General features: G+C 41.1%; 1 protein-coding gene across 2 annotated transcripts in view; it reads right to left on the bottom strand.

The window, feature by feature from the left end:
* The window catches only part of Gask1b (golgi associated kinase 1B), a 55498-nt gene that overhangs the window by 9164 nt on the left and 19208 nt on the right, over positions 1 to 27126 (bottom strand). For both annotated transcript variants that reach the window (XM_006981095.4, XM_076574286.1), the window contains exon 3: positions 25858 to 26072. In XM_006981095.4, the coding sequence (XP_006981157.1) occupies positions 25858 to 26072 (215 nt within the window). The remainder of the gene's footprint in view (positions 1 to 25857; positions 26073 to 27126) is intronic.

The raw sequence follows: 27126 nt of genomic DNA, 5'->3' as shown, positions 1-27126 counted from the left end.
GAAAAGGAAGAAAAAATAAAAGCATTTGTTTACATTTGCATAAAATGTTAAATGGTTCACTATTCGATCAATAATATTGATTACTATAAGAGTTTCAGAAGAAGTACAAAGAACTTCAGCCCAGAACTGCAAGGGGAAAATGCATGAAGGAGAGCTCATAAGATTTGAGTTTAAAGAGCCAGGCAGCATTAGCTGGAGAAGTATTTCATTTCACTCATGGACAAACGTGTTCTACGAAAGTGCTATGGATATTTCTAAAAGTGCTCACTGGCACTGTTTGCATTGGTGTTGCGGACTGATGTGAGGTGGCCTGGGTCCTTGACACACCCTGTACAGCGCAGTTAGAGTGCACCACTGGAAATGATGGGAAGATGAAAGCCAGCAGAGCCAGTGGAAGTTAGAGCGCTGAGCCCACACGGAAAATCTGAAAATAGATTTATCTGAAAACTTCCCCATTTTCTCACATTGAACTGGAATAACAGGAGAAGGCCAGTGAGCAGGGCATCGGGGGCAATCATTAAAAGAATGAGAACCAAAACAGAGCATGCTGGGAAGCTGAAGGCAGAGTATAATGAGGATGTTCTCACCAACATAGACAGCAAACTCCCATCATCCAACTGCTAAAACCTAAACAAGCTAAATCAGATAGACCTGTATATTGGCATCCAACTATTTTTCCTTCTTCGTTCTAAACTGGTCCGCATGAGCATATGTGTACAGGTGTGCATGTATGTATTTTTTGTTTAATAAGTCGGTATCTAAACATTCTTTTTGGAGGGGGTATGCATAATTTGTTAATTTGTGTGTGCACATATGTATGTGGTACACATGTTCTTACGTGTAGGAGCACGTGAAAGCTAGAGATTGGCTTCAAGTGTCTTTCCCTGTCACGCTCCCTGTTAGTGTTTGACAAAGGTCTCTAACTAAACTTGGAGGTCATTGATTGCAGTGGGGTCTAGCTGACTGGCTGAAGACCCTTCTGTCCCTGCCCTGTACCTCCTTCACTGGGGTGCACATGCACCATCACACCTGGAGTTACAGATACACACCCATCACCATGCCTAGGGTGACAGGTACACACCTACCACCATGCTAAGGGTAACAGGTACACACCCACCTCCATGCCTGGCTTTTATATGGTGCTAGGGATCCAGATCCAGGCCTCATGATGGATTGTACAGCAAACACTGGAAGAACCAAGCTATCTCCCCAGCTCCTATCTTAAAATCCTTACCATCTTTATTTGAACTATTTGGTTTAGGTTTTGGCTTTTTGAGGCAGAGTCTCTACGTAACCTTGGATGTTCTGTGACTTGCTAAGTAGATAAGACCCACCCACCTCTGTCTTCCAAATGCTAGGATTAAAGGTGTAAGCCACCACACCTGGCTCAATCTGTTTGTTTTTGACATTTAGAAACTGCCATCTTTTGAAAGAAAACACCAAATTTAAGAGGGGGGAAAAGCATAAATATTCAAGAAAATATGTATATAGATAAACAGCAGTTTGGCACAGTAATTTACCCGAAGGCTAGCATGTGGTGGGCAGTCAGTGAATGGCTCTTGATGACTGAGCTCTGCTCAGTGTTGTAACTCGCTTTGGATGTGACTGTGTACAGACCCCCACCAAAGCTGTGCCTTGTACAGCAGCGGTGGCATGTCAAGACAGGAGTTTACAAAAGTACCACCAGAATCAAGCCACCAAGCTGCCTCCGCACCTGCTGCTTGCTTGTGGGTAGTGTCTTTCGGTGGGTTTAACTGCACTAGCCATGGATCATGAATTCTCTATCTGGTAGAAAATCTGCCGTAATGCCTGGCATGTCATCAGCATAAAAGCAGGTAAAATGGAAGCGGCAAAGAAAATTCTTTCTTTTCTCTGACTGGCAGTTTTCTGGCAGATTTCCTCCTACTTTTCAATGATTTACTTGAATATCTCATTTGCTTGTCAAAGATACAGGCAGGAAACGGGTCTTCCTTTCAACAATTATCGTGAAATATTTCAAAAGGCAAAGAGACATAGAATCAAATTGGCTAGCACCACTCCAGGCATGGGAAGACACAAAACACTGGAGCTTAAATAGTTGTCAGAGCAACTCACAAGGGGAAATGCACTCTGGAGTTGTGTCCCATATAAACCTGGGTGCATTTGCAGTGCTAAGAATGGAATCTGAGTGGGGTCCCTGCAGTCTAATGAGTGTGTGCGGAAACACTGGACCATGGGAAGGGCGATCGTAGACAAGCACCACAGTATCCGTGGTGCTTGTTAACAACACACATACAGAGAGAGAGAGAGAGAGAGAGAGAGAGAGAGAGAGGGAGGGAGGGAGGGAGGGAGGGAGGGAGGGAGGGAGGGAGGGAGGGAGAGAGAGAGAGAGAGAGAGAGAGAGAGAGAGAGAGAAAGGGGGAGGGAGAGGGAGGGAGGGAGGGGGGAGGAGAGGGAGGGAGGGAGAGAATGTGTTCTCCCTCACCTGCACCTATGCCACTTGGGAACTGTGTCTTCTTGTGAAGCGATAACTTTCACTTGTGCTCCATGCCGCCTTGACAGCAAGTATCCGTTAGATTAGTAAGCGTGTACCTGTGACTAGCGGGGCAGTTGAGGAATGATGAGAAATGTGAAAAGGGTCTTCCGTGTCTAACATCTAACAAAGAGCACAGGCTCTTCATGCCTCCACCTTTGTAAGAAACAGCTCCTCTAATCCACCTCCACCCCAGAATTCCACATTTAAATTGTTATCAGTGTGCACCAATTCACGGACGGATCTCTAGTGTCTCCCATGTTACAGATGACAAGGAAAGGCGTAGTAGTATTTCTCTGTTCAGTGTTCAATGCTGTGATGCATTTAGACCATTGGATGCAATGTTTTAAGTTGCATTGCACCACAGGAAGGCTCTGGATAGAGGCACCAGGCAACCAACAGACTATTTTAAGGAATGAAATTCACTTTCTATAATTTGAATAGGCAGAGCCGAGTAAAAATAACCTCTGCTAGAGACACACCCACCTTCCTGCAATGACTTTTAAAAGGCTCGCAAACTAACAGACAGAAAAAGACAAGTATTTTTGTGTCTTGTAAAGTTTTAGTTTGCAGACTGAATTTATATTAAGCAGAGAAAATCTAACACAGAAAGGAGGGGGCTGAAGAAAGGGCTCATCGATTAAAAGTGCTGCTGTTTACCCAGGACTCGGGTTCAATTCCCAGAGCCCACACAGTGGCTCACAACCATTTGTAACTCTAGTCTCAGGAGATCCAATACCTTTTTTTAAATTTGTTTGGTGTTTTTGGTTTTGGGTTTTTGGTTTTTTTGAGACAGGGTTTCTCTGTGTAGTTTTTGTGCCTTTCCTGGAACTCTGTAGACCAGGCTGACCTCAAACTCACAGAGATCCGCTTGGCTCTGCCTCCCGAGTGCTGGGATTAAAGGAGTGCACCACCACCACCGCCTGGCCCAATACCTGCTTCTATCTTCCCTGGGTACCAAGCACATAGGTGGTACACATACATGTAATTGAAACACTCATATGCTTAAAATAAATAACATTTTTTAAATTAAAAATAAACAAACAAAATGAGAATGAACAACCTAAAATTTTTTCTTAGGAATTTACAATAAGCAAAGAAATTTAAACTAGAAATAAAATATTTCTAATTTAAGAAAAATCTTCTTAAAATACATTCCTCTAATGAGATGAGATGGCACATTAGCCTACAAAAACTCGGATAATCAAGGAGCTAAAACTCCTGCTGGTTTACAACTGAAGGAGTAATGCCCCTGAAAACTGGTCTCTTGTACAGTGGCGTTTGTTCATATTTAATATTTACATAGAATTCCTCTCAAGTTTATTTTTCTCAATAATAGGAATTTTTCAAAAGAAAATTGACAAGAATAAAGATCAGCCCTGTGACAATGCTCAGATACCATTCTGATCATGGCTAGAATTGATGTGACAAGTCCAACAGCTGGCTAGACTCATATTCTTAATGGAACTCAATTAAAACACTAACTAAGGCTGACAAATTGGTTGTTTGCTAGTCTTTCAAAAATATTTTGGTTTTGCTTTCTGAGTTGACCTTGCTTTCAAAGTTATTTTTACATCCACTATATATAGATTCTCCCATTCTAAGATGGATTCATTTCTGTGCTTCTTATAAATTAAAGCCTTATATATAACCAGCTAAAAATTTTCAAAACATTGTAAGGCTTGTTACATTATAAATGTTTTAATCATTGAGACAATCTGAACTAGTATGTGGGGTTTGGAGTCCAGTTGTTACATATAAATGACAAGAACTGTTCCAAGAGGGTAACTCAGCTGCCCAGGAAGAGAAACAGGAGCTGATTTTCACAGCAGCCGGCCATGGCATCTCATACTAGAAAGGCCAATGCGCTTACTGCCATGGATGTTACAGCCTCTTGAGCTAAGCATGGCTGATTCTGCACATCTTACCAATGTACTTCCTATCTTATAAAGATTGTGTACTTAATAATTGTTTATTAATGGAAAAAATGAAGACTGACTCTGCATGAGTCCATACACCTGATATGAACAATAAATACTAAACACAATGACCTGGTGATGAAGCCAGACTTCCATGTTTCCCCCTCTATTGTCTTACACATGTCTCAACACAACAGTTGAGCTTTGAAATAGAATACATGAGATTTCTTCTTGTCTTATCGCTCAAAGTATTTAAAAAGTATGTACTTACAGGCAGACATTTAATAAAGTATCACTTCACCAAGGCCATTCTTGAGAAAATCTGGCATTTACTCTGTGTTTTCCCAAGATGTTCAGAGGGATACAAAGTAGGGCTATTACTAGTGGATTGCTGCCTACCTTGACTCATGCTAAGACATCAACAAATCCATGTGGGGGTCCTCTTTCCCTCTTGGCCTGTCAGCCATCAGACTGAAAGGGGAAAAAGGCAGAAGGGGCAACAGAAAGCTTTATATGTGGCCCATGAGCACAGAGACAGCTCAACTTTCTTCCAGAGTGTAAGGAACATATAGATTTGGGGATCCTGGGGACAAACCCTAATTTTTATTAAGTGGCACGGTCCTATCACAAGGCTTAGTATGTGGCAGTAGGATCCTATAGCCGAACTCCTAGCACAAATCTTCCAGCAGAAATCTGTGCCAAAGTTCAAGCTAAAGATGAATCAACCATCTGGTTTAGAGACAGACATCTGGTTTAGAGACAGCTTTCAGATAAGGTCAGTCCTCCAGGCCCAGGGACATTCTCCAGATAAGGGCAGGTAGAGGCAGGAAGTTCTGCTGGAGGGAGGGAGGGAGTCCCATACTGTCTAACTATTGAGATAAGCTGCCAGACCATAGGGAGGCTGCAACCTCTGACCAGACAGCAATGTCTTCCAACAAATTCACTTACTAGTGTGAATATTAACACAGTGAAAAGTGGCAAAGAGAGAAAAAAACAAGTCTCAGTATTATGAAAATACTTTTGACTTCATGGTTCCTTGAAAAGCCTATAAAACCCTTTGCCCCAGACCAAATCCCATTTGATTTGATCCCATCACAGTAATGGTTTTTGAAGCTCCATCTATCTTTTAGTGAATGATGTCTGTAAACAACATTAACATGGAGTGCGTGAGACAAATAGAATCTTTACCTCACTTTCATAATGGATCAACCAGCCCCTGGTTAACCCTTAAACCTGTCTCTGAGTCTACATCCTCAGTAGTCAATAATGAAGCATGAAAGTTTTTAAATAATTATACGGTAGTATGTATGTAAATATATGCATAACACTATATGTACTACAGTGGATCTATAGGAATATCTGGGAGAATGGGCAGGGCATACAGATATCCATCAGTCTCAATGAGAGTTCAGAGTTTTTAATTTGCTTCACAACAGATTCACCCAGAAGTCCAACTCACAAAACTCCAGTTTCCCTGAAACGTGTTAGTTAAGTAAGTGGGTTTCAGAAAAGTGCAATGGCATTAGAAAGAAAGCAAAAGCTAACTCACAGAATGTGTTAAAAAGCCTTTGAATCTCAAATGTCATGTATTAAATAACAGGCTTTCTCAAACTCATCATCTTTCCATCATCCCTGTGCATAACTAGACACATGATTGAAACATTCTAACTATGCATTATTAATTTCAGCACTATCTGGAAAGTTCACAACAACTGTGAAAATAAATTTTAAAAAAGTTGCATGTAACTAATCAATATGTTCTTCACTCCTCACTAACAATAAAACTAGAACTGACCAAGAAGTATTTAGTTGGTTATCATTGTTTTGACCAGATATTTCTCTCTTGTGCTCAAATACAAAAGCAAGCACTTGGGTCAACCAACCTCCTAGTTTAGAGAAAGCAAAGACAGGAGTTTCTTGGAATGAATGCTAGATATGTGCAAAACCGTGTACAAAGTTCTGCTACCATATGACCCAGTAACCCTAGTCCTGAGTACATAGCCAAAAAAGATGAAATCAGTGTCCACTGGGCATCTACATCCCAGACTCACTGCCATACTCTGCATGACAGCCAAACCAGGGAATTATATTAGGTGTCTGTGTGAATGAATGGAGAATGAAATCATGAGTCACACATGGAGTATTGTTTATAGAAAAGAGTAAAATCTTGTTATTTCAGACAACATGGACAAAACTGGAGGACATCATAGTACATGAAATAATTCCAGCATAGAAAGAGAAATAGCACATGCCTCACTGATCTCTGGAAACTTAAAGCACTGATGTCATGGAAACTGTACATAGACTAGTATGCTGTGGATATCACTCTGTATAAATAAACACTGATTGGCCGGTAGCCAGACAGGAAGTATAGGCAGGACTAACAGAGAGGAGAATTGAGGGAACAGGAAGGCAGAGGGGGAGACTGCCTGGAGCCACCACCAGGACAAGCAAGATGCAAGGTACCAGTAAGCCACAAGCCACGGGGCAAAGTATAGATTAATAGAAATGGGCTAAATATAAGAGTAAGAGCTAGACAATGATAGGCCTGAGCTAATGGCCAAGCAGTTTAAATAATGTAAGCATCTGTGTGTTTATTTTATAAGTGGGCTAAAGGACTGCCAGGACTTGGTGGGACCCGGAGAGAAAAGTTCTCCAGCTGCACTAGTATTTGCCAGACACTGGAAGAGTAGGAAAGGGATGATGGAAGATGACTAATGGGCACAGGGTTACAGTTTAGTAGAAGGAATAATGAATTGTTCTGTAGTGCAGTAATGCAACTGGGGTGGACAACAATTAATCGCCTATTTCAAAAGAACTATCAGAGAAGATTTTTGAACATTCAAAAATTAGAGATGATTGGAGATACCTCATTCCAGCATAAATTATATATACATGCTGAAATACTACAGTGTCAGATAAATATGGACAGTAAAATATTTTTAATATTTAGTAGAAAAATAAATTAACAGTCTTCAATATTTCATGTTGGGAGCAGACGTCTCGGGAAGCTATGCACTCCTTAACAAAAGGCATAATTTTTGAGGCACAAATTATTCTTCTAGAAAGTGGACTAAGGCAGACATGGTGGCACCAACATAGAATCCCAGCATACAGGAGAACAGTCAAGGACAGGGATCATGAGTTTGAGGCCAGCCTCTGAAAGCCTGTCTAAAAACTTAAAAAGGTGGGGGTGGGAGGAAGACTGGCTAGTATCCAGAGAAGTAGATATTGGCTGCAGAGGCCTGCTGTTGGCTCATAAGCCAAGTGTGAGTCGATGTAGTTAAAGACCACTCCTCTTCCTCTCCCCATTTCTCGTTTCCAGAATAAAACAATTAAATAGTTTACATAATGTGAAGTGAGAGAATGTGGTTTCTAAACCTCAAGTCTTTAGCAGAAGATGAGGTCAAAACCCAGAAGAGAGAATCACCATAGCTCAATGAACACATAATTGCTTTTCTCTCCTGTTGTATCCTTGAAGAGAACTTTATCACCAGAAGTAGGTTCCATTTAAGGTCCATAAGGTGGAAAGCATTTGCCTCTTGAATTAGAGACCCTGCAATTCCACTGTCTCCTTCCTCCCATCCTGCGGTCCTGAGAAAACATAATTCTCAGAGGACAGCATGTCAATCTCTGCCAAGGAAGACTCTATAGACCTTCCAATGAGACGCAGTTTGAAGGCATGGAATCTAAAGGAGCTGTCCTGTTCAAAGGAGATATATCAAAGAATGGTCAAAGATGAAGATGCGAGGATCAACCCAAAGACACCTGGGGTGGAAACCCTCAGAGAAACAGAGCATGGAAATGATGTTCTGACAGTGTCAAGAGGCAAGCCCTTAAACCTCATATGATAACTGAGGCCAACAGGAAATTAGAGAAATTCCTCAATAGAAATGCATTAACTTTCATCAAAACCTGCTGTGGACATCACTCTGTATAAATAAAATGCTGATTGGCCAGTAGCAAGGAGGAAGTAGGTGGGACAAGCAAAGAAGAGAATTCTGGAAACCGGAAGGCTGAGTCAGGAGACGCTGCCAGCTGCAGTCATGAGTACCAACATGTAAGATACTGGATAGCAAGAAGCCTGCCACAGCCATACAGTTTGTAAGCAATGTAAGTCTCTGTGTGTTTACTCAGTTGGGTCTGAGCAGCTGTGGGACTGGTGGGTGAGAGAGATTTGTCCTGACCATGGGCCAGGCAGGACCGGAGAAAACTTCAGCTACAAAAACCTTTCAATGGTTCTCTAAATATCTGTAATTTTCCAATTTGGTTTATAAAGTAAATTAAGAAGTGCTGAAATGCACTAACAGGAATAGAATAGCTGATTTAAAAAAAAAAGTATTCAAGTCAAACACCTAAAATGCAAAACAAAGCTTTCATGTATTGTTAAAATGGTCATACACAGTGAATGCATCAAGATATGATTTCAGGGCTGGAGAGATGGCTCAATGGTTAAGAGCACTCACTGGCTGTTGCTGCAGAGAATCCATATTATAGGATTCTGTTCTCCACACCCACATGACAGCTCATCACCATTTTTAACTCCAGTTCCAGGGAGACACGGTGCCCTTTTCTGACCTTCACAGACACCCGTACACATAAAAATAAAATTAGAAGAAAAAAGAATCTGGTTTCAATCTAGAGAATATTTCCTGACCCATGCCTTGTTCTTTTTTGGCTAGTTCATTGGTTGGTTTGGGGGTTTTGATTTGTTTGTTTGTTTGTTTGCTTGCTTGCTTGCTTGCTTGCTTGATTTTCAAGACAGTGTTTCTCTATGTAGTCCTGGCTGTCCTGAAACTTGCTCTATAGACCAGGCTAGCCTTGAACTCAGAGATCTTCCTGCCTCTGCTTCCTGAGTGCTGGCTTGACCTGTTCTCAAGAATACATCCTCCCTACCTTCCACCACATCCTCTGTCACTCCTTAATTGTTAAAGGTACTGAAGCAGGATGGTACAGAAACCTGAATTTGCAGTAGGCCAACTTTATGAAGATGCACAAATATCCACTTACTACATATGAATGCAGGGATACACTCATGTAGAGGGGTTTCCAGTTAGAAAGACACATGTTGGTTTCATGAGGGCGATCACATCTGGGAGAAGTTGCAAGAGTGGGGGATGAGGAAAGGGCAAGAGTCAAGTCTTCAAAGGAAAGACTGAAAAGAAATCAGCAAAGAATTGACAAGTTCGTTCCAAAAGAGGGAATGCTGTGTCCTGTTTATGGTAGGCCCTGTGCTTCTGGATTTATAACTAACAGAGACCCCCATTGAAGAGAATCCAAGAGGGAAAGGCTGACTTGTTTTAGATTCTACAGATTGAGGGCCCAGCAATTGCCAAACACATCAAGAGATGCTCTCTGTAATCCTCCTGTCTGTTTAAAACTGATAGCCCATCCCCTGGGACCTACATATCAGGCCCAAGGAAACTGGCTTTACATGATCATGTAAATAGAAAGGAAAAATAAAATAAATAAACAAAAAAATAAGAAGATGTAGGCTTGGAGTATTGGAGTTTACATATTTAAAGATCCCAACTGACCACATGGCCAAGCTTTATTGAAATCCAGTTTTCAAACAAATTGAAACATATATATATATATATTACAAAACCTTTGGTATATGACAGAAATTATTAATAATTTGAGGTATGCTAATATGCTCATGTTTTATCTTCTAGTTATACACACTAAAATACTTACAAATGAAATAATACAATGCCCATGACTTCCTTCAAATTAATGTAGGAACAGGAAATGAGTAGAGTTAAAGAGGGAACAAGATTGTTGTGAACTGGGAATTATGGACAGATACACAGAGATTCATTTTACTACCTTACCTAGTTTTGCATACTTTTGGTGGTTTTTAGGTTAATCACTTTGCTTACGTGTTTATTTACTTTGGTCCTGAGGATAGGTGCTAGGTCCTCACACATGCTAAGCATGTCCTCCATCACTCAGCTATAAGCCTGGCTTCCATAATAATTTTGAAAGCACTAAGGCCTTTAAACTTAATTATCCAACCAAATGGAAGTCCTTACAGATATATTATAGTTTCCTGAGAGGTAGATTCAGTGATGATTTGCACAGTAAATGGTAACTAAAGAGGACTATCAAGGTGATCAGTGGGAGCCCTGGAGGGCATCTGACTCATTAAGGAATGAGTCTGCTTAAGGCGGCATTGACAGGAAGAAGAGAAGGTTTGGGGAGTCTTTTGAGAAAGTGTCAAAATTTGCTGTTGCTTGACTGTAAGACACTGAGCAGAGGAAGGCTAAAAGATGACTCAGAATGCACAAACCTGGCAGATTTAACTCAGCTGTATAATGAGGAAAAACAGGTAAAACAGGTCAAGAGAAGTCATTATGGAGGAGTTGATAAAAATACCCTCAGGCAGTATGAGAACTTAAGGGACCAACTGCTAAGGAGCACAAATTCTTTAGCTAGGCAGGCATAAAAATAATAACTAGTCAAATGTGTGACTTACTTATAAATACACTGTAGTGAGGTAACTGAGTAAAGTGAATCAGCTGAGTGTGAAGGAGGCCGACCTGTAGCCCCACACTCAGGAGGCTGACATAGGAGAACTGAAGGTTTAAGGCCAGTGTGGGTACATAGCAAGACCCTGTCTCCAACAAGAAAAGAATAAAGTCAATTCTTAGAACTAATGTAAAATAGCCTTCCTTAATAGCAGTAATTTTTACACAGTTTATCCATTTCATCTAATGCCAAAAACCTGTTTCTTGTTCCTTTAAGTAATCTAAGTAATCCTTCATTTATATCACTCCCAATGTCTCTGTTCCACTAAATAGTAAAAAGGGAGAAACATCACAGATGCCCAATAAACAGCAAGGCTTCTGGGCAGTCTACCCAATTACCATCAACAATACTGGATATTACAAAGAAATTGCAGTGTCACAAGATAATATGAAAAGGAAGGGAGATCTTCTTGGGAAGGCTTGTCAAATAAGGTAACATCAGTATCGTCCTAAACCCAGCCATGAAGTGTATTAAGAGACATCGAAAATGCTGAAATAATGTCTCTTGAATTTCACTGATGAAATGAGACAGTTTTATAAAACTAAAATTCTATAATAACCATGATACTCACCAGTGTTTAGCATGTCTATCCTTGTGAAGTTTGACATTGATCAGTTTTTTTAAATGTTTTCTTTTTTTTCTAAAGAAACAAGATCACCCCTACCCCCATTCTCCCACTCTAATCCCCCCATGTGCCCTCCAACATGTCCCCATTACAACTTCTCATGTGTTTGCTTGTCAATCACCCATTAGGTCCAATGAGTGGTGCTAATGTGACTGTGGGTATTTGCTCATCCACTGGAGTATAGGAAACCTACCAGTTGCCACACTCTCAAAAACCGATGATTCTTCCTTACCAAAAACCTATTGCTTGCTCATAAGCTTCTCAGTAAGGCATGGGGCCTGGAGAACACATCACACATCTATAAACCTTGGCCATTTTTAATGTTTAGAAAAGCTTAGTCCCTACATCCTTTACCTGAGCAAGTGACCTGCAGCCAAGGAAATCACTCAGATCACCTCAGACTTCCCATAAGAATTGGAATGCTGTCTCAACAAACAATAAGAAGCAGAAAGACGCACTTCTGCCGCCCCTTTGTTCTTCTCCCTCTTCACTTACTAGGTCCAAGCCAATTCATCATGTTAATTAACCACTATCACTAAATCCCAGACTTTCTCTGCTGTTTGGTCCCAAGACATTATCTGAGGCCATCATCCCTCATTATTTTCTGTCAAATAAATGAGGAACTGCACCATTTGTTTGAACTTCAAATAAATACACAGCCAGGGGTCATTTAAATTGATAATGTTCCAATTCTGAAAAACAATAAGGACAAGTCAAATTGTGTGAAATCACCGTGTTTGGAACACTGGACTACCCTATCTCCTGCCACTGGAATGCTCACAAGTCTTCTTCACTGACTCTAGAGAGCTGCCAGAGCGAGCCTTGGCCTCTGAGAAAGAGGGAGAGGAAAGGATGTTGGGGAATCCTTTATCATCAATCAAGGGGCCATAAGCAGAATCTTTGTCTAGCAGAGAATGTGAAAGATAGTAAGTTCTTCTTTACATAGAAGATAGTTGGGGGTGGGGGCTGGAAAGAAAGCTCACTGGGTAAAGTGCTTGCACATACATGAGTACCTGAGTTCAGGTCCCAGCGCCCACATTAAAAGCCAGGCAGCACACACTTGTAATCCCAGTGCTGGCAGGCAAAGACAGGAAAATCCCAGTGGCTCACTACCCAGCCAGTGAACATCTGATCTCCACATACAAGGGCATGCACACCCACATACAGATGTATACACACACACACACACACACACACACACACACACACACACACACACACATACACACAAGATGGTTGACATTTTTGCTTTTATCACACAACTAAGTGGGAAAATAAACAAGCCATGAAGATCAAAGCAAAGGGAATGAGATGGAATTCATCCCAGAGCAAATTCCTTAGGCACCAGATGAGGAGAGGAAAGGTAACTGGAGCAGACAGCTGTCAGGACAAGGAATACTGTGGCTCACTGTTGACTTTGTGACCATAGGTTCATGACTCACAGTCATCTAAGAGAAAACTTCCTTTGGAAAACAGGAACTGCTTCACAGGAAATGCTTCAGGCACCATTTTCCCATTCAAGGAAACTTTTCACACTTTGAGCTCATTGCTAAGATTCTTCTTCATTAAAATGTCTTCCTACGGAGTCTTACTTTTCTAGAATAAATGTCAAACTCCCTAACTTCATTCTCGATCCAACCATTTGAGAATAATCCATAGCTTCCAGTTTCTTTCCATAAGACTTATTACGGTGCCTGAAACATTCCACCACGGTTATCCTTCTCTCATATTAAACTGTGCAACCCTTGAGGCAGGAGATGGTCTCCTTCACCTTTTTTATGCATCCCACCAAACCTTCTCTGTGTTGAGGACAAAGAAGAGCTTGAGAAAGTCTATTTCAGTGCAAAGAAATATGTTATACTTTTTGGTGATGGTGAAAGCAATATCTCTGAGCACACAACTGTTGTCCCCTTAAGGCAAGTATCCATTCATCACTCATCCAACAAATAGTCTCAGAAAATGTCAGCCCATGAAACAATAAAAAATGCTAGACATTTTTTATTCATTCGATTCTTCCATTTAAATGTTTTCCCTAATGTAGCACAAATCTCTGAAGGTCTTATTAATAAAAATCAAACCTGGAGCCAGTTATTGGGGTGAATGCTGGAAGATCAGAGCAGCAGAACAAGCCACAGCTACCTCACCTTGCCAATTCCTCAGCTGATCCTGTTTGCTCAGACTGGAAGCCTCTGAGTCCTCATCCAAATGGATCTCAGTTGAACTGCTGCTCAAAAGCCTAAAAGCTTAACCAGGCTCTAGTTCCTCATCCTCACACCTTAAATACCTTTCTGCTTCCTGCCATCATTTCCTGGGATTAAAGGCTCTTGTTACCATGCCTGGCTGTTTCCAGTGTGGCCTTGAACTCATGGAGATCCAAGTGGATCTCTGCCTTTGGAATGCTAGGATTAAAGGTGTGTGGTTCACCATTTTCTGGCCTCTAAGTCTATCTAGTGGCTGTTCTGTTCTCTGACCCCAGATAAGTTTATTAGGGTACACAATATTTTGGGGAACATAATATCACCACACCCTAACTCCCTTCCTTTGACAGCATTACTCATTTTCTGTGCTACAAGTAGTTTTTCTTCCCCTTGTAACAATCCTAATTTGACCTTCGGATTTAATATTTTAATATAACTGGACAGTTTTCCTTGACCGAAAACAGGGCCCCAGGTACTGCGGCATTTCCAAACATTTGACTGCTAACAGAATGGTTACAAGTCCAGTAAGACAGGAACTTGCCCTTGAAAAAAATCAGAGTTTATAAGAAAAGACAGAGTAGTCAAAAAAAATTAAACCCTAATAAGAAAAGACCTTGAAGAGAAGTATAGCAGTCCATAAGCATTCAAAGAAATTAAGTTATTTGGTAAATGACTTGCAATTTAGTGATGGAGAGATTGGTTTACTTAACTCTTATTTACATCTATGGATTTCTAGGTGTTCAATTTGCATAATTAATGAATAATACTTACTGACTATGTATCAGGTATTATTCTAAATACACAAAGGTATATATAAAAGTAATTTCTTCTTTCTTTTAGTCCTCTAAACAGTGTCCTATTTTACAGATGGAGAAGCCAAAGAGAAGGAAACTTAAGTGATTTCTCAAGGCTAAGAACCGACTAGTGGCATGGTTGATGATCATCTTCTGCAAACTAATTCATTCTCAGTTTCTAACCATTAGAGTCTCCTAAGTCAGGAAACAGGGTTCCCATGTGCTGAAATTGTTCCTGTTATTTTATCTAATCTTTTGAGAGAAATTGGGCCAAACCATAGAAACACAAAATGTTCTCTAGAATACTTGGTTTGTTATCCCCATGGTGATGAATTTTGGTCTGTGCAGTTCATACCCCCACACTTCAAGAAGAAAAGATTGCTTGTGGCTCTTTTGTACTTTACAGAGTCAGGAATATGGTCCGGCCTCTCTGAATGTAGATTTGTTAATTGGGTGAAACAAATGAACACTGTTATGTAGAGAATAACAACTGTTCTGTGTTCCCTGGCTCTTGCTCTGGCTTCACAGAGCAAGTAACTGTCATTTGCTCCAGGCATAACACATCTAAAATCGTTCACAAAAATCCACTCACTACATTCCCAAGCACCACTTTGATAGGGCATATTTCTGATTAAAAACCAACCTCCATGTTACTGAATAGAAAAATTTTACACAAAAATATCAAATGACACTCATGAAACTGGCCAGTTTATACAGACTTTGTTAAACATAAACCCCTTCAATTTCTATGAACAATTTATGATGGTAAATATAAGAAGTAAAAGAATCAATTATAGATGATCTTACATTAAATGGTATGAGAAGAATCAAAAGGAAAATGTTACAGTAGCTTGGATCTGGAATGGCTCAGAAGGGCCCATTTGTTGAAGGATTGGTCCCAGGACTGTGCTATTGGGAGGTGATGAAACTTTAAACACATCAAGTTGGAGGACTAGTCTTCAGTGCACTGGAGATGGTATAGCATATAGCTTTTGTCTCCAGGCAAAACATGAACATCTGGTAGTCATTGTGGAGCTAAGATAACTTTGGCCCCTTAGTCATGATAAAGTAATAAGCAAAACAGCATAAGGATAGCTCAACCTCTGGTGATAGTAATGGCTCTATTTACACTCCTTAGTAGAAGAGAGAGAGAAAAAAAAATTTGACTTGGGATTCCAGGCTTTTGTGAAACCATTTCCTTCTAATTGAAATATTCCCTCCTGGAGGGGAGACAATGGCTTCTAAGAATCAGGAAGCTAATGAGACCTACTAGACAGAGGAAACTCATGAAACTTACAGTACCCAAAGGTACCCTCCCAAGGCTGTAACAATGGTTGGAGAATGAGAATACTCTTTGGTGGAACTGCCTGAGAGTTGACATTGAGTTCCAGTGATGCTGCTTTCGTGAGCTCATCACCCATCGGAGTGTGGGCTTTTTAGTGATGCAGCTGCCTTTGGATTGACCGTGGTCCTGTAAGCAACTCAAATAAATTAATTGGCTTGGCAAGCTAGACTTGAATGAAATCATCAGTCTGTCACTGATGCCCTACCTGAGACAAATAGGCATTTGTTTGCATCTATCCAGGAATAGTCACGCAACACAACTGGCACCCAAACAAAGACCCACATAACCAAAGAAAAGTTGGAATGAACATTGTACATCAATTGTATTTTTCCTGTGGGGATGGTATCCTGCCTTTCTACAGTGGCAAATGCATTAACCCTGCTATGGGATAAGACATGTTTGCATCTGATACAGGAGGGTTAGTAAATTGTAACCTTTCATATCCCAGTTATGAATAATCCAAGGACCTAAGGTGTTAGACAATCTGGAACAGTGCTCCAAGTTTGTTTTCTCGCATTACTGAAGCTTAAAAATATGAACTCTCATGAGAACATGCAAAGCAGAATCAAGCTTTACTCGGAAGAATTACAGAAAAGGAGAAATTGAGAAAAATTCAGAGAAACTCTCAAGAGCGGGAGAGATTTCCATGAGAGGAAAAAGATGTCAAACTTCCTTGTCTAGGATTTTTATAGGGTGAAAACTGGACAATTGGTGAGGTAAAGGCTGTGAGACTGATTTGCTCTCTGGGCTATATTGGGCCAACTCAGTAGAATGCCCACACACTCAACAAGTTTTCCTGCCAACCAGGGAGGTGATCATGAGCCTAAACACGATCTCAACATGCACCAAACACCCAGCTAGGTGTGGTTAAAGTCCCTCTCTGCCATCTCTGACTTGTGCTGGCAGATACTAGTTTTGACTGTCTGCTAACTATTAACTGGCTGCTGTTGCTGCCTCTGACATTGCAATGACTCAAATGTTGTAAATGTTTTAAGCTCTCCTTGTTCTCACATTTACATGATCTGCTTATGACTCTATCATGGCAGAGTTAACTCCCTCAGAGCTTTATATTTAACGCCTTACCTATGGGGTCTGCTGGGGTGGTCACTTAAGTAGAAGGTTCTCATTAGAAGCCAAGCTCACTTCCAATTTAGACGAGTAAAATTAGCTGCATTTCAGAGCAAGCCTAGCTGGAAGGGCAATAGTGTTTCCCATTTGTTCCTCAAAAACTTCCGGCAGGGGACACCAGCCTGCTGTCACTGGCCCAAAGCCCCACTCCTCCTCTTATCTGGTCCCACTTGCTGTCTCATACCCCACTCACAGCTTTAACTCTACAGTCTGTTCTCACTGTTCAATACGTTATGCCCTTGCAGCTCTTACCTTGGGCCCTTTTCTTTTGCCAGATATTGGAAGGCAGTCCCTGAATCCCAACCCAGGTTGAGCCATACAAGAGTGGAGCATCCTTGGGGAAACTCAAGGTGACCCCCCTCTCTCTGTGTGGTACAGAGCAGCGTGCCTTCACCAGTGAGATGTACATACTATGTGAGTACAAGCAGGAACCCAAATTGACTGATGGACCAGAGAATATATCACAGTCTCTGAAAGTAACACATACGGTTTAGGATCCTAAGTGGCTGTGGTGTCAGATGCATGGAGGGGACAATGAAACGTGTACCTGAGGCTTCGCGATCTGCCCTGACAAAGAAAGACTTTCAAGGAAAGGAATTGTTCATGTTATCCTTCATATTAGCCTCCAGTTTGGAAGACAAATGAAAAAGGGAGGATGAGAAAGAAGTGGTGGCTTGCCATTTCTTACAGACACAAAAGGAAAGAGAATAAAAAAATTTCTAATTGGTTAAACATCCATTCCTGAGATCAAAAACATGGAACTCATGAGTAGAATCAGTCAGTATGGAGGGAGAAAGTGAGAAATAAATGATGTATGATGTGGGGGAGCCCAAAACAGCTTGACCACACAGCTGCCATGACAGGCTAAGGGACTCAGACACAGCTTCTGTGACAGGCTTACTGGCAGGCAACACCCGGATCCAGGAAATGCCATACACTGACTCCACCCAGAGATGGGCCAGCATCTAAGGGGAAGCAGTTGACATCCCAAACATTCCAACCCTTAGATAAGGTTAGATAAGATGGCCAGATGTTCCTGAGCCTAGTACACACCTATTTCCCTTTTATAGACACCCCTAGACAAATGTCAGCCAATCAGGACCCTGGAAATTCTCTCACCCCAACTTCTGCTATGATAAAAACCCTAACCTGCCCAAGCCCAGGGCTCTCTGGTCTCACCACTGTGTCAGACAAACAGAGACTAAGCTCCAAGACTGAAATAAAGGCTCTTTGCTTTTACATGTGGGATTTGGTCTCCATGGTGGTGTTTTGGGGGTCTCTGCGATCTAGGCATAACATATAACTCTCAGTGTCAGTGAGACCCTTAGTACAGAAGAAGAGAAAATCCATGACTCAGGAGCACTGATGAAGGATTATATAAGAAACTATGATGATGAGGAAATTCCATATCTAAACTGCTTGAACTGTGAAAAGCATCATTTAAACAAGAAATAAAAGAAGCCCTGATAACCTGGTTTATGAGGCAGTGGGACATGGGATATGAGAGTGAATGGGATAAGTCTGAGTCCCAAAGATGTGGAGATACTGGGTAACTGCTCAAACACCCTTGAGACAATACAATGAAAATGTGTACCCAGTGAACTGGCTCAAATAGTCCATTAGGGATATGTGGTTATAGCTAGCTGGGGTCACCACGAGTATCAGGGACTAGAAGACAAGAGGAACATCATTACTAAGGAGACTGGGAGTGAGGGAGAGGACATTCTGTGCCTGCTCACCAAGCCTAATGAGATGGGTTTGCTGAATAACTAAGGAAGAAATTAATTCCCAAAGGGCTTTTGTTACTTTACTGAGCCACAGGTGGGATATGATCTTGATGACGTAGAAGAGGTTATGGTAGATCTGAATGACTTAAACATTTAAACTGGAAATTACACAAAGGGGTGTGTCCAGGACACCCACTATCCAATGTGACAAGGTTTGTGTAAAGACAGAGTTCCTAGGATAGATTTAAACACCAAATGCTGTGTAGTGAGCCTCAGGAAAGCTTTAATGACTAACCATCAGTTCACCAAAGACATAAAAGAAAGAATAGAAGACAGAATGGTACAGTTAAAAAGGATTGTTTGTCCTAGAAGTGGGCAATTATTCCCCCAGAATATTCTGTGTATATTTCTCCCCTACAAGAAAGTATACTGGGGGTAGAGACTGTAGTCCCAGCCCAGGATTCCTTCAGCATCCAAATATGGCTGAAAGAGTGATAATGGCCATGGCATTGGACCAGAGTCTGTGCCTGAACAGCTGGTGAGAGCACAGCCATGACCCAGGCTTAGCCAAGCAGTGCAAGGCAGCCCAGAGGAAACCATCTAGGGTGGAGAGATGCGTAGTGATCTCATGGTAGTGCCCCAGGATGAGGAAGCAAGACAGGTTATGTAGAACAAGTGGACTGAAGAAGGCTAAATATGGCTCTGCCTCCCATTCACTCTATTCTATTCCACATTGACATTTAATTGATCCTTTAATGCTTTTTAAAAGGACCTCCCTACATTTGGAAAAGTATAACTTTAGCTGTTAAATCCAAAGACCAATTGGCACTTGCTTAAAGTGGACAGGCCTGAAGACACCCTGCCCTCTCTAAAAAAGGTTTCATTACATAATGCCCTCAAGTGTCTTGGGTATGCTACAAATTTGGAAACACATCTAAAGGAAAAGTGAAAACAGATGTTAAAGATGCTGAGTGAAGGCACTCATCTGAGTGGGAAAAGGCACTCGCAGAATCCATAAGTTATTGAATAAAAATCTTGGTGCCAGGAATAGGTTACCCATATTCCAACTATCTCTCTGTTGCTGTGATAAAGACACTCTGATCAAATGCAATTTAGTAGAGGAAAGGGTATGTCTCATCTTACCTTTCCAGGTCACAATCCATTATTGGGAGAAGTCAAGGAAAGAACTCAGTGCAGAACCATGGAGGATTCTGCTTGCCAGCTCACTCTATGGATCAGTCTCAGGCTCCCTATTTAGCTAGCTTTCTTGACTCAGGACCACCTTATATCCATTAACAATCAAGACAATCCCTCATAGACCACCTGATAAAGAAAATTACTCAACTGGGACTCTTTGCAGGTGAACCTAAGCTGTGTGAAGTTGACAGTTACATCTAAGTACTGGCCCCTGACTTCTCACAAACCACAGAGTCTTTTTTCCTGCTGTTGGTTAATGCTGAGCTGGAGAGTAAGTCTCTATTGCTGAAGACATTGCACATTTTGGTCTTTGGATATTGCAAATTCAAGCTGGAACTAAGATGAAAACTCCCTTCATAATGCCTGGCTTTTACAGTACTGGAAGTCCTATGCAGGTCATTTGGGGAGAATTGTCACCAAACACCCTGCTCAGTTATGGACTCTACATACTGCACTACCAACATCCCAAGCAAAATGTGTCAAATTGCCTTCTAAACATTTGTGTTTATACCACAGATTGCTGCTGCTGTTGTCAGGTGTGACCTAGGGGGAAATTTCTCTTTGTTGCCATGAGTGGTTGATATATGACTCATTCCTGGTCAACCTGCTGAGAATATATGACTGGTGTTTCTGTGCATAGTGACTCAATGCTTAACCACAAATAGAAGAACATTCCAAGACATCTATATTGCCCCCACCAAAAACTCAGGGAATATCATGAAAAGATGGCAGAAAGGGTAGCAGAGCTGGAGGAAGAGCACATTATTAGGCAAGTATCTCCTCTAGATTGTAATATCCACTCCTGTGGGGAGTGAGACAGGATTGGAAGCTAATGAGACCCACAAGACTCAAGGAACTCAGAAAGGTAGGAGTCACAAGGCCTCTCCCTGAGATCATGTAAATAGTAAACAATCTCTAGAGAAAGGAAAGACTCTTCTGTGGATGGAACTGTCTACAAGTCACAAAGGGAGCTGGGATGCAGCTTTCATGAGTCCTGATGCATCCTGGGCTGGGCTTTTTAGTGATACAGCTGACCTTGCATTATACATGTTCCTTTGAGGCTTCATCCATGCATCTATAAGTAAGCCCAATAAATCATTGGTTTGTAAAGTTAGACTTGGGCAGAACTGATTCTTCAGTCTGTCACTGATGCCCTAGATGGAGTGAACAGAATTTGTTCATGTCTCCCCAGGAAAAGTCAAACAATACTGTTATTACCCACTTGTGTGCCCAAGCCACATATGATCTTGAGAGGTACTAGAATATACAAGAAGCAGACACTTCACTGAAGGCTGAACTTCATAATTCATGATGGGATGGCACTTTTTGGTGATGTAGCAGTGTTTGCCACCATTGTAAGTGACCACCCCACCCCCCCATTTGCCTATGAGCTCACTGAACACATTGGCTCACCAAGTCGGCTTTGGATGGATCATTTCTCTGATATATCACAGGTGACAAATGTTCATTCATCTCTCCTGAGGAAACATAAACCGGAAGTTGTGGGAGGCTGGCCCCTCTGTTCTTTCTCATTTATTTACTGTTCATGACATAAATAGGTTTGTTCCACTGCAATCTACCATGTCACAGGCCCAGAGTAATGGGCCAACCAACCACAGCAGGACACATTGAAAACTGTGAACCATGATGTCTTTTCTTTTTATAAGTTGATTGTCTCAGCTCTTTGTTTATGTCACAGAGAGCCAACAAGTGCAGACATTTAATAAGGTCTCCTTTTCATAATATGCGAAGTTTCGGTCAATAAGGAAAGTTTTAAAATGGCAATAATTTGAACAAGAGATTTACTGAAACCAAATTAAATACCTGGATATATAATATCTTCAATCTTACACACAATGTAAAATAAAAAAAATACAAGTAAGAACTTATCATCCTCCATCTGATTGGCAGAAACATCATGGTGGCTTCTACTACCCAAAGTGGGAAAGAAGATAGAAGCTGGTACTATCAGACCAAACAAATAAAATGGTAAAATGGTGCACTATCTTAAGGAAATCAGTCACTTGCCTCTTTACTGTTAGAAATAAATAATGAAAAATAAAGAAAATATGTAAGCCCTCCCAACTGATGCCATTTACATATGTATGCATACGTGTGTGTGTGTGTGTGTGTGTATGTATGTATGTATGTAAATTCTAATTAAATTGACCATTGATAAATGGAATTTTTGAGTTTTAAACTTAAAACTGAGTTTTAGACTTGTGATCCGGAGTAAAGAGCTCCCATTTGGTGTATCAGTCTGAGAGACTTCTGGAAAAGCCTTGCCCAAAGTGCTTCCTCAAGAATTATCAAGGAGGAAAACCTTCCTACCACAGGCAGAGGGAGCAACAGCATCGACTACAGAAGCAGGTAGAGCCGCATCCTGCAAACCCACAACCTCCACCATAAGTGATCTTAGCTCGTATAGTTTGAAGGGGTTAGAAGGAGTCATCTAAGTAAGAAAGGACAAAGAACTGAGCTAAGGCAGGGGCCAATGACTGATTCCTTCAATAAAGCAAATCAAGAGACATCAAGATGTTTGTCACTATGAATGTGGCCCTCACAGAACCACACAGCTGGCTCCTAGACTTCTCACTTGGAACCGTGGCTGAAGACGGTACTATTTCCTGTACAAGGGATGAAGTTAGCCATTGCTACGGGCCTGATTCTTAAGACACAACTCCTGGTCTGACTCCAGGGACTAGTGAACATTGCCCATGTGACCCTGGCAAGAATACCGAACTTATGCTTGCCTCAGCTTCCTCGTCTCTACACTAGGAATGACAGTCATGCCTAGCTCCTAATTTGCTATCTTAGAGCCTAGAACCAGAGTGCCTAGAACCAGACTGGCACAAAGCAAGTGCTCCATGAGTAGTAGGTTAATTATTATTTCAAGGTATATGGAATATGTATGCATGTTTAAAATTCACAGCGATGATTTCCTAGGCTCACATTCATCCTCATGACAGCCAACAATGTCCCTATGGGGATAAAAGTCAACAAATACTTGTGAAAAGGAGTCCTTCCCTTTTCTGACTTCCTATGTCCACAGGCAGGAAGCCCCAATACTCGCTTGAACAAAGGCTCTGATTTGAATGGCATATTTAAGATGATTAAATACCATGGAACACTGTCATTCCATGTTCCTCTCATGCATTTCTACTGCCTTCTATTTTTACTTCTCCTCACTGTTTTGGGGCACATGTTCTCCCTGTTTTGACCTCAGAACAATCAGAACTAATATTCAGCCAGCCACTCTGATATGGCTCTTGCTTTCATTTTATATACTACATTTTCCTAACTATTCCACTTCCAGAGAAAACAAAAACAAAAAAAATTTAGAGTGTGGTATTAGTGACAATTACCTCTTACAACTTTTATAATAAAATGAGCATGGTGTGTGTGTGTGTGTGTGTGTGTGTGTGTGTGTGTGTGTGTGTGTGTGTGTATTCTTCTTGGATGGATAATAAAATGGAGCTTAGGACAGAATGAAATTTACTTGAGGGTTTCAGAGTTAAAATACATAACACTAGATAATCATGACAGAGATTTGTCCTTTATTTTCTGTAGATAAGTTCTGTTTATCAGCTACAAGCTTCAAGATCATTTCTTTTTGAAAGACAATTCTCCATGGCATTTCTGTACATCACACCAATCTAGAGCTGCAGTTTTGTGTTCTGTCTTGTCTGTTTTTGCCCTTGTGGTGGTAAGGATTGACTCAGGTTTTCACACATGCTACAGAATACTCTGTCATGGAGCTGTCTTTATAGCCCTCATGGTGCACTAATTGTTATGCTTGTTAATGTAGTAAACTGTTTTGGATGATAATAATGTGCATTACTCTGGGATAGATGGAATATTTGTTTGGTTGCCAAAATACTAAAACCACATACCCTTCCAAGACAAATATTAGTCAAGTTTGCTAACAGACAATAGTAAGACTGGAGATTCCAAGGTTAAGGTTCTTCATCAGAGACATAAACACATTATCAGAAGCATGTGGTGATATTGTGTTCCCCAAAATATTGTGCACCCTAATAAATTTATCTGGGGTCAGAGAACAGAATAGCCACTAGATAGATATAGAGGCCAGAAAATGATGGCACACATGCCTTTAATCCTAGCATTCCAGAGGCAGAGATCCATCTGGATCTCTGTGAGTTTAAAGCCACACTGGAAATAGCCAGGCATGATGACTTACGCCTTTAATCCCAGGAAGTGATGGCAGAAAGTTATATAAGGCATAAGGACCAGGAACTAGAACTGGTTAAGCTTATAGGCTTTTGAGCAGCTGAGAGGCATCCAGTCTGAGGATACAGGATCACCTGAGGAATTGGCAAGGTGAGGAAGCTGTGACTTGTTCTGCTTCTCTGATCTTCCAGCGTTGACACCAATACCAGGCCTCCGGGTTTGTTTTTTATTAATAAGACCTTTTAAGATTCGTGCTACAGAAGCACTCACCAGAACACTGCCATATCACCCCAATATAAGCTCTCAGACTACATATAGTTTCCATGCCTCAATTCTCTTACATGCAGAATGGAGAAAGGATGCCTACTTCACAGCCATCATAGGTTAATTAAGTTTACAAATGAGATAATACATACATAATACACAATCCGTCCATACCTCATAGCTAGACTCAAATATTGTTCAAGATAGCAGTACCAGGTGACTTTTGGCTGCCTCTCCCCTCCATTAAATGGCCCACATACTGGCTTAGTCTTCACTAGCCACTCTGCATCACTGACACCAAGGGCCATTCTCTACATCAACAGTGTTCATCCTCCAGACAATGACTTGGCTAGCTTTCTCTCTACTCTTTTGTTTTTAAAATAGAGTATCACATACACCTCACTGGACTTGAAATCTCTATGTAGCCTAGGAGGACTCGGTCTACATTTCTGTTCCTTTCTATTTCCTTCCTTCTAGTCATACACACATACATAAAAGGAATTTAAAAAAAAAGGAGGATGTTCTTACAAGTGTTCTAAAATGGTTCTAAATTCTTCCCCAATTACCATTTAACAGATGCTAACAGAAAACCAGTTTGTGTAACATGGGATAAGGGAGAAGGCAGTAGCCAGAATGAAGTGAAGGTAAGACATGGGATCTTTACTGGAAGAAGAATTATAGTAGGCATAAAAAGCAATCCAAGAATTACTCAGTTATATAAAGGTATTATTCTTAAATGTTGAATCTTTATAGAAGTATTGTTGAAAAAACAAACAAACAAACAAACACTGGAGACAGGCATGGTAGTGTGTACCATTAATACCAGCACTTATGAGGCAGAGGCAAGCAGATTTCTCCACATTCAAAGCCATGCTGGTCTACATAGTGTGTTCCAGGCCAGCCAGGGCTACACAGTGAAATCCCCTGAGAGAGGGGAAGTGGGTATTGGAAAGAAAATAAGGAAAATGGTGGTTGTAGCAGTGCGGTCACATGAGTGTTGGAACACAGCTAGGGAATATGCAAAGAAGATAAACTTTTAGCATCACCAAGCCCCAGTGAGTCTGAGCTCTCATTCTTAGTAATTGTCAGAACTTGAATGAGATGCCCATTCTCACCAAGCTTTAGTTGGCCTCCGGAATATGTTAAGACACAACCCCACAATGCTATACATGGTAGCCATGATGAGAGGGAGCATTGCAGACTAGCCAGTAGATTACTTCTTCAGAAAGTAATTTTAAAAATAATATTCATAATCATTTCCCAGAAGAATATGAAATTTCATAGTAGGTGTGCTGCACTTGGCCAGATACAGCCCTTCTAGAGCTTAAACTACAACTTTGTAGAAACTCTAGCTGCTAAAGATTCTATTGAGACCTTACAATGCTATCAGTCCTAGATAACCACTTAGGGGACTGGATAAACTTACCTGCAACAAAAAATCGAAGAGAGCCATCTTGGACCATTCATGGTGATGGATTTCAGTGCAGCCCCACTCAGGTCTAGGAACCCGGCCATTCAGCCAGCACTTCTGTTTGAGCAACTGCTGATAAGTTCCCCAGGTGATCTTAATGGAAGAATGGCTATCATTGCTTGCAGATGCCAGAGATGAGTCCCAGAGAACAATGGGACGAGGGCGGCCATCTACAGAATCAGAAAAGCAAACAGATCTCTTAGCATGCTGCCCTATTGAGTGGGCAAGTGTCCTTGGGAAGGTCACTTACTCTTTCTTACCTCACCCTCACCTGTCCAATGTGGGACACGTATTAAACAACACAGGTCTTCACAAGTTTTAATATTTTTATATCAATGATACTCCTGGTCAGTTGTAAGTCTTATAAAGTGGAAAGTTATTATAGACAATGAAAAGAAAATTTAACAAGATTTATGGATGTGGCAGGAACAGACTACTAACCACTCACTCAAGCCTTCTTTGGTTAGCATGGTTTTATTCCACATCTAAAAGCAGCCACCACAAGAAAGGAAGGAATCCAGACATTTATAATTGTCTGTTCAGGGTCTAAGCAAGAGCGGTCTCTGTTTGTAATAACAGCTGTCTGATTTTTGGAGGCTACACCATGATGCTGGGGGTGGGGAGAATTTTTAGAAGTCCCAAATTTCAAAGAGAAATTGGATGCTTTACATCAGTGACTGGAGTCTCCAAAGAAGGAAAGCAAGAAAAAGAAGTGTTTTTGTTTCTGTTTTTCTTTTCTGATAGGAAACGTGCAAGCACAACCATGCTCTTGGAAAGGGATCATACAGACGTCACACATAACCTCATAAGGCAACTTTAAGCAAATGTCACTGTTTCAACTGTCTGTGCATAGATGATATTTTTTAAAATGTCACTCAAGTTGTTTGGATCTCAGTCACTGGAGAGAAAGGCAGTTTTTATCATTGCTAAAATAAATAAAGTATGGTCAGGCCCAGCGGAGTCATCATCAACAGGAAAGACCATGATGGAATCCACTGAACAACGTTTCAGGCTTAAAACAGAACTGTCGCCAGCAAGTCCCCATTTCAGCCAAATAAAGTCACAGAGATGGCGATGGGCAGGCAGATTTGCTTATAACTCAAAAGTCTGTGCGGTACTCTTGAAGAAAACAGCTTAACTATAAACCTCTAAAAAGCCCCTTTAACTCATTCTGAGCAAGCCTGAACAATAGAGCCCTAAGGAATTCTGACCGGAATGTCCAGA

The sequence above is a fragment of the Peromyscus maniculatus genome, chromosome 6 (assembly GCF_049852395.1).
Source record: "Peromyscus maniculatus bairdii isolate BWxNUB_F1_BW_parent chromosome 6, HU_Pman_BW_mat_3.1, whole genome shotgun sequence".
Lineage (NCBI taxonomy): Eukaryota > Metazoa > Chordata > Mammalia > Rodentia > Cricetidae > Peromyscus > Peromyscus maniculatus.
The sequence above is the reverse complement of the archived record's forward strand: the minus strand, read 5'-3'. Positions and strand labels throughout refer to the sequence as shown.